The sequence below is a fragment of the Anopheles funestus genome, chromosome 3RL (assembly GCF_943734845.2).
Source record: "Anopheles funestus chromosome 3RL, idAnoFuneDA-416_04, whole genome shotgun sequence".
NCBI lineage: Eukaryota > Metazoa > Arthropoda > Insecta > Diptera > Culicidae > Anopheles > Anopheles funestus.
Window position 1 is genome coordinate 5943817 of NC_064599.1, and position 8948 is coordinate 5952764.

General features: G+C 38.3%; 2 protein-coding genes across 3 annotated transcripts in view; both read left to right on the forward strand.

Annotated features, from left to right (window-relative positions):
* LOC125769160 (protein grainyhead-like) overlaps nucleotides 1-7689 on the forward strand; it is a 174152-nt gene extending 166463 nt beyond the window's left edge. The window contains exons 14-18 of one of the 2 annotated variants that reach the window (XM_049437694.1): nucleotides 154-333; nucleotides 433-584; nucleotides 757-955; nucleotides 2549-2613; nucleotides 3491-7689. In XM_049437694.1, coding sequence (XP_049293651.1) covers nucleotides 154-333; nucleotides 433-584; nucleotides 757-955; nucleotides 2549-2613; nucleotides 3491-3617 — 723 coding nt within the window. In that variant the 3' untranslated portion in view covers nucleotides 3618-7689. The remainder of the gene's footprint in view (nucleotides 1-153; nucleotides 334-432; nucleotides 585-756; nucleotides 956-2548; nucleotides 2614-3490) is intronic. The other variant, XM_049437695.1, reaches the window with a different exon arrangement.
* A 420-nt stretch (nucleotides 7690-8109) lies between these two features.
* LOC125769172 (RING-box protein 2) overlaps nucleotides 8110-8948 on the forward strand; it is a 32893-nt gene continuing 32054 nt past the window's right edge. The window contains exon 1 of the mRNA XM_049437719.1: nucleotides 8110-8346. Within this exon, the coding sequence (XP_049293676.1) occupies nucleotides 8199-8346 (148 nt within the window). The 5' untranslated portion in view covers nucleotides 8110-8198. The remainder of the gene's footprint in view (nucleotides 8347-8948) is intronic.

The window sequence follows — 8948 nt, forward strand, 5'->3', positions numbered from 1 at the left end:
AATGAGATCATCGATTTAATTTGTTGCTCAAATGTTTTAAAATCTTCTCTTCAACAAGGGATCATAATTCTATAATTGGCAGTGTTTCTAATGGTATAATTTGTTTTCTTATCACAATTATTTAACCGATCTTTCTTTCCTTTCGTCCTACAGGGTGCCGAACGGAAGACACGCGATGAGGAACGACGAGCAGCGAAGCGCAAGATGACTGCAACCGGACGGAAAAAGTTGGACGAACTGTATCACCCGGTTGTCGATCGGTCGGAGTTCTACGGTATGAGCGATCTGTTAAAACCTCCAGTCCTCTTCTCACCCTCGGAGGATATCGATAAGGTAAGCAGGAAGTTAATATTTTCAATCTTACACCACCAACGAACATTGCATTTCACTTGTAAATAATAACTAAATAAATAAATCCTTCCTTTGTTGCAGCTAACATCCATGGATATGCAGTTCTACGGTCACGATGCCGACTCTCTCTCCGGCACGTCGGACAACGTGAAGTCGCCCTTCCTGCTGCACGCCAACAAACCGGCCACACCAACGCTGAAGTTCCACAATCACTTCCCACCGGACGTACCGACGTGAGTAGAGCGAAAAAGTCGGCTAGAACTTCCAGTTTTCCGTTGTATTTCCGAAAAGTGGCATCCCGTTGTCGCGTCACTTTTTGGCACGACCCGTACTCGGATGTCCATCCTTAATGGATTATTGCTAATATTTCGTTTTGTTTTTTTTTTACATTTCCAAACATTACAGTGACAAAAAAGATCCGAGCATCATTATGGACGGTTCGCTAGTGGCAAACTCGATGGTCGACTTTACGCCACAGATCAAACGTCAGCGAATGACGCCCCCGCTCAGTGAACGGGTTATGTTGTACGTGCGCCAGGACAATGAGGACGTCTATACGCCCCTTCACGTCGTCCCGCCTAGTACGGTCGGGTTGCTAAATGCGGTAAGTTGCTTGATTTGTTTTTCTCCATTTGCTGAAACGAAAACTAAAGAATGTATTATTATGGCACTAGAACCAAAAAACAAGATAAAACAAAACACCAATAGCTAAACACGATCGTTTATATTATAAAATTTGTACACCGCAATAAAAAATTGTCTGACACTTAATCAAAAATTTATTTTGAAACAGATTTTACTCGAATGGTTATTCGTGTTTTGTCGATGTTTTTTCTTCTTCTATATGCCTGTATAACTACACCAACCAACTCAAAATTATAGGATCATACGATTTGATCCAACGATGACAGCTGTCATTGAAGTGGAGTAGCAAGAAACACAGACTTATGAACTGTCTTAGTATATCTACCGCCATCTCCTCTGACAGCTGTCATTATGTAAGGAAAAAGACCCTTTTTTCTTACCAATCGGAAGGATAAAACAGGTACACAAACCCCCTACACATTTGCGCCAATAACCAATACTTGTGTGTGTGTGTTTTTTTTGTATGTGTATGTCGATAACGGGATTAATCTCAGCACCTTTTAACGAATTATGGCCTTATCGTGGACTAGCTGCTGCAACACTAAACAGGTGTGCGTGTGTGGCAGTGTTTTTCGCTCTAACCACCAGGGTTCGCTACCAGGCAATAGCCGTCCGATGCACATTGCACAAGTTAAATGTTGTTTACTATATCGTTATGTTTCTTTTTTTTGCATCAATTTTGCTCTCTTCCCACGCTTATCCCCTCCCTGCACAGTAAGCTGGCGCACGATCTTGAACTCCGATCGGAAAGATCGTCCCTAGGCTTTAGAACAGCTAGAAGACACAGTCCTACCACAACCCAAAAGCAAACCTCACTAACCGCCTGAAGCAACTCAATGCCAACGGATATAAGGTGTTAAAATATAAGCAATAATTATAATGAGTTTATAACCGCTGAATAAGGAACAGTACATTACCATCTTGTAGCGGTTATGAACGGGTGTGTTCCCTTTGCTATGTGCTAACAAAATCACAATTTGCGTCAGCTGAGCACCCAAAACCTTATGACTCACAATTCCAAGACAAAATCTACAAAGGAAGCAACTAACTGATATCGGATACAAGATCACAAAACGTTAGCTTTTGTCTCCTTTGTAGAGTTTTGGTTAAATGCTCCCAGTTTATGCATGCAATCTCACATTTTCTTGTTCCAATATGGAGTAAAGCAATCAGTTTCTAAAAGCTAGTTAAAAAAGCAGATATTTTTTTACGACTCAATAAGACGGCGTTCTCAACTATAAACGCATTGCATATTAAAATCTCAATTCAAACAACTTCTCCCCCCATAGTACTCGATTGCGATCGACAGGAAGTATATTGTTTATTGGCACAAATTTGTTAGATGGTTTTATTCCTCCCAAGCAAACTGAAACTAGCGCATAATTACGCAAAGATGGACGCACGTTTTGCGTTTTGTCTTTGAAATGAAAACGTTGGCACATAAGCTTTCGTTTGTGTGCAAAATATGTTACTCCCGTTTGCCGGTTGTCTTGTTGTTTGTTTGTTTTTTCACACAAAACACTTTCTATCTTCTTCTCCTTTTGCATTGCAGATTGAAAATAAATTCAAAATTTCCTCGTCGAGAATTAACACTATTTATCGCAAAAATAAGAAAGGGTAAGTTTTGAGTTTCCTTCCGATTTTGCTATCTTTCACCTATATCTTCTTCTGTTTTTTACTATTCTCTTTTGTTACGATACTCTTGTTGATTGATTAGATTTATTGTTTTGTTGTGCTTTATTTTACACCTATTATGTCTTTTTTGCTATAATTTTTGTATGTTAAAATGTAGTTTAGAGTTCTTTTATTTGTTTTTTTTTTAATTCTATTTATCATACCTTGTAACGCGTCAAAAGTTCGAATTGATCAACTAGTGTTAGTTTGAGCATATTTTTTGTTGTATGTTTTACTATTGAAATACGGATGCTTGCATTCTATTACACCTAACTGAGCGAACCAGCTTGAAATGTTAACAAACTTTAATAGTAAATGTGTTTTACTGAACTAATAATCTGCTAAATAAAGCAATCACTAATTCTATAAAAACACACCTAATCTTTACTAACCTCCACTGCTATTATTAACTAGCTCTTTTCACACAGTATACACACTTAGATAATCAGTATAGCGTCCGATACTATTTATGTTGATGATTTTTATTGAAGAATCTTATGTTTAATCGATACTCTAAAGCAGGGGTCTCCAAACTACGGCCCGCTAGGCCCTCCCGAGAGATCCCGAGATTGGCCCTAAGCTGTGTCTATTCCACCCAAAGCGGCCAGCCATCTAAAAAGTTTGGAGGCCCATGCTCTAAAGCTTCAAACATTGTTCTGTATTATTAAAGTATTATCTCATTTTAGTATTCTATTCATTCTTACTTCAGTGTTAGTGCACGAGTAGACAAGATACTTTATGAAACTTTTTCCAAGTAAAAAAAACCCAACTTATCGTTCTAAAATGACTGATCATTACTTGTTCATTGTTTGCTTTGTAGAATTACGGCGAGAATTGATGACGACATGATCAGACACTACTGCAACGAGGACATCTTCATCCTGGAAGTCCAACGGTACGAGGAGGACCTGTACGACATCACGTTAACGGAGCTGCCAACGCACTAGAAATCTTGCACTCCCCGTTCGGTTCTCCACCGTCCTGGCGTCCGCAGTGCCATACTATTGTGCGCCATTATGCCCTCCCGCTCTCTCGAGTATGGAGTGTTAGTGCAAACATATGAAGAAAAAGGAGAAATGCACACATCTTGCCATCGACGCAGTACGGATGCTGCATTGCCAACGTGCCAAACAGCTCATCATATGCAGGCCTACACCAGAACAGGATATGACGCTAGGTTATGCTGTTTTTTTTCCTTTCGTGGGAAAACGGGACGTATCCGAGGGGAAGGCGTAGGTCAACAAGAGACCCTAGACAGTTCGTTAAGTTTTCGCCATAGCAAGATTATGGTTTATGTAAGCGACCCATTCGTCCAATGACATTTGGTCTGTTTTTTTATATTATTTTAATTAAAGAGAATATTGAAAATGAATAATCGTAACGCGAGTAAAAGTACATTGGTAATTAGTAAGTGTTTTTCAAAGTAGAGTATTATTTTTTATCGTTTTTTAAATGAGATTATGCTAAGAATGCTTTCAATTCATAGAAGTACGAAGACGTACGTGGAAAATGCAGACAAGATGTGCCTTAGACAATGAGACCGAAGTAGGCACGATAAGGACACAAAGCTCTACCTGTTGGCACAACAGTAGACACGTAGAAAGTGAAATACAACATTGTACATAGCATACTGGGCAATCCTTTGTGGAGTCAGAGCACCGAACAGAGTAGTTAAAAAGAAAAAAAAAGCGGAAAAGACAGCTAAACCCTACAGCGCTTTGCGTTCGTGCGTAGCGTAGTGTTTAAGTAAGCGAATTAATGTTGCACGTGACATTATTATTTATTTCGAACTAGCGTACTACTTAATTCAGTCAAAATGTACCGGAATGGTTTTTGTTAGCTTCGGTTAGTCGGTTCAACTGTTTGAACGTTGCTAGAGATTTCCCCTTCCATTATCGAACCGATTGTTTTGTTATTTTGCTACGTTTTTATTTGTCTTTTTGAAGTGAAACTTTTTTTATGATAAAATGTATGATGGATGGGTGCATTCCGTGCAGGATTGTATGATAGATGTTGCATTTAAATGGAACTAGAAATAGCCAATCTTCTCTCCCACAACTCTCGTACAGGCCATGTGAATACTAAGATCTCAAAAGGATAATAACAACAACATCAACAAAAATAATGAAATGTGGTTTGGAGGACGACCTCACACAGATTTGGGGAAGTTCTAACAATAGTGGTGCGGTCAAACGGTAAATATTGCTCAAATGAAAACAGTTTTACCGCATCAGACCTTTCCCATGCCATATGATAGAAGATGAAGAGAAACACCGGAAGGGAAAGGATAATAATTTTCAATCGTATTGTGACATCGAATCGAATGAAGATGATTTAAATGCATACAATGTAGCACGTAGACATTGACGTAACGATATTGTTTAACTGTAAAATTTTCAACCCACATATGGGATTGGCGGTAATACCGCAGCGAGAGCATGCAATATTAACGAATAGACAGCTTAGTGGTTATGGCGAACACGGACAACTTGCGGATGCTCGGTTCGCATTTATGTGTTGTTCCCTCTGTTTCATTCTCTGGTTAGGGTTAGGAATTTTCTTACGCTCACACCTTCACACCAATACCCGTCCATGACAGTATTTTTTTTTTTGTTCTGTAGCATGATCATTGTCATTTTGAATTTTGCATTTTCCACAAACAGGCAGGCAGACCCAACACAACCGGCGAATTGAACTATTGTTTTGTTTTCTTTGCGTCTTTTATGCGAACTGCCATACTGTGGGAATACAAATAGGAAGTAAGAACAGTTGTAATCGACCGGATGGATAGGATTTCTAACTCGTAAGCAATCGTATCGCATAGAAGCGTATCGTTATAATGATAAATGATCGACGAATCGGTTTTGAAGTGCGTTAAATTTCTCTTATTATCTAATTGTTAAGTACCTGAGGCGCACGATCTTCACAAAAAAGAATGTACAAGTGCCGTAAATTCAATGTTAAAGACGGAAGCCAGCACATTCCTTCGCGCCCGAAATGCGGTGTAAAGGGTTAAGCTTTGTGCATGTTTTTTTTTAATAATTGTCTCGTACCCCTTAATTGTTCGAATATTTTTGAAAACAACGGCATATTCTCCTGAAAGGAACTGTATGAACACGCAAAACATGTGATATTTAAAGGGGAAAAGAAAAATCAATCTAAAATCGTACTGTTGCAAACAACGTACTCTGCGGCCCATTTTCACTTTTCTCCAATTGTTTTCAGAAACACCAGTTGGGGATGAGTGGAGATCGGATAACAGAAATGATGTGTGTGTTTGTGTTTAATAGAAAAATAACACAAACACAGCATGATGAGTAAACAAGCATGATAGGGACGTGGAACAATCCGGTGGAGACGCATTGGAAAACAAAAAAAACGGATGTGCATTCGTTTTATATTTGCCTAATCGATCGAGTTGCCATAACGTAGCGGAGCAAGGTTTGCATTTTATTTTGTTATAGATGTATTTGTGTGTGTTTCTATTTCATTTGCTAGGTAGCATTTTATTTTCGCTAATCGTAATTACACGCTGTGGTATTCTCCCAGGGTGGCCAAACAATGTAAGGAAACATAGTGACAGGTTGAGTTGCTGAGAGAAGCGAATAGAAAGAATAGTATTGATATGATTTGGCGATCGAAAGGATCGGATAAATAATAGGTATTACAAAACAAACTAAAATGGAAAGCCTTATATGGCCGATACGATATAAAATCACAATCCCAGATATGTGAGTGAGAATCGATAAGAGCATCCAACGTAAAATAGCACAAAATGCGACTAAAGCAGTTCATAGGAATAGCGACTAGTGGCACTACAGAGGGAAAGAGTAGTCGCCGCTATAGGAGATAAGTCACTATACACTTATTGTATAACCCTTAGTAGTACACAGAAAGGAAGGTGCATCACACGTGTAGGCTTCCGTTAAAATGCAATATTAATTTTACATTGATATAGTTCTTTTTCCATTTGTTTCGCTAAGCCGTATCGATTAAGTAGCGCGTAACTACTAGCACGTAGAAAACAGTTTTTCTTTCCTTATCGTTGCCTTTCATTTTTGTGCGTGCATTTACTCACACGCACAGCTGATAGCATGAACCTTAAACCTTTCCCTTAATAAAATCACACACGCAAGAATGTAATAGAACTGTAAGCAGATTTCAAATTGCGCTTGCGATTAGCAGTAAATTAACTAAAGCGCCACACGTGTTACGTGTCACGCTGGTGGAAAGCAATGGCGTAGTACTACTACTGCATACTACCAACCAACACATCGCACCTGCTAACACGTGCACATTCTTTATTTTAACATTTATCTATTTTTGCATTCTCCGTTTCTTTTTAATTTCGCACTTTTTTAGACACATTAGAAATCATCTTGCTTTTAGTAACACACACACACACACACTTAGCGATAAGCGTTAAGAGACCTTTTTACTTTTGTTAAGCTACCAACTGAAAACCGTCCTTCGTATTGCCATTCCAAAACCTTCTTCGATGAGAATTTGCCATTTAGTAGGAACGTCCATGTACGACCAGTAGAGCCATTTTTCTATTTCGTCACCCATTTTGTCGCGTTGTCCCGCATTCCATTGTACTCCTTTTCCCCTCAAGGACAGCACAATAAGATACTGTGCCACAGTGGTCGTATGTGATTTCTGTTCTTTTTTTAGTTACAAACTAAGGTTAAGTATTATTAATTAATTGATCTGAATTTAGTTTAGTTGGGTAAGAGAGAATGACAGTGCTCTGATAATGAAGAAGAGGTAGTAACAAAAAAAAACGCAGCGAGAAAGAATCCAATTGATTTAAAACATACAGACAGAAAAAGAAAAGATAAAAAAACATGTAAACCGGAACAAGCGGAAGGTATTGAGGTTGGGTTAAAAGAAACACAAAACCCGTAACAGATGCAAATTACGTTAAGCGTATAAGTTCTCTTTTTTAACTGTACTGTTATATTTTCTTGATGAAGACGAAAAGAGCGTTTAAATATAATTTGAATTTAGAACATTGAACATGCAAGGTGCGTTTGTGTATTTAAATCTTTATCGATAAGAATGTTTGATCAATGAAACGAAAGAAAAGAGTTCATATTGGAAGAAAATCGAAAAAGAACAGTAAAGAAACAGTAAACAGAAACAGTTGCGTAGAAGAGCAACAGGGTATCGTCGAAGCAAGTAGTAACACTCTTCTCTTCTCTTCACTAGTAACATGCTAGTGTTCTCTAAAGTGATATTTTTAATTTGCTTGATGTTTCTTTTATTGCCTTTCCTTAAATTTATACAAAAAATGAATCATTCTTCCGCGCAGGCAAAATTGGAATATTTTACGTAAAATAAAAATAAAGCTTAAGCTCGAAAAACTTCCCTTTTCGTATTCGAGCAGTGTGTAGACGCTGCTTTCGTTTTCGATCTACTGACAGTTCATTGTTTACATCGGCGACGTACAGAATCACAACAACACAATTTGCAAACTATCGTAAAGAACGGACCGTGTTTCAGTTACGCTGCGCGGAAACAATATAATGGCGGACGAAAACGAAAACTCGTGTGATAAGTTCGATGATGTGAAACCGGATAAAATGTTCACGCTAAAAAAATGGAACGCCGTCGCGATGTGGAGTTGGGACGTTGAGTGCGATACGTGTGCTATTTGCCGTGTGCAGGTTATGGGTGAGTGAATCAAACTGCTTTCTATCTAACCGGTTTGCTATGAAAATGTATTCCATTGCCATTAGTTTTATGAATTCAATTCGCAAATTGTCCTATCTAATGAGACATGTGGAAATTTCAGTGAAAAGAATGATATTTTGTATAGAGCCATCAGACGTACACATACACGGGTTTGCTGTCCGATGTAGAAACTTCTAGTGACCATGTAGAAAGAGCTCAATGGTGTATATATAACATCCACTGCTAATGATTCGTTCTGGAATCGAACATTTTCGTCACAAATATATAGTAGTATTGCCGCTGTGGCGATTGCCAGGCGTCAAGCCATGGATGCTGTCTGACGTTTCAAAATGCATTGGTCATTGTAGGGCAATTTGGATCAAAGCTTATATTAACTTACTTTGGCGATACGTTTGAAATGTGATTCACATCATATTGCGCGATGCTCACATTGAATGTGCTTGAGAATGGTAACCCAAATAGTTAACCATTTACTCTTGTTTTTCTTGCTTAAATTTTCGCCCATATTTTCTATGACCTTACTCTCAAGTTTTGGACTTCTAAACTACTTTAATGGTCGTTTTTTTATAATTTTGATTTGT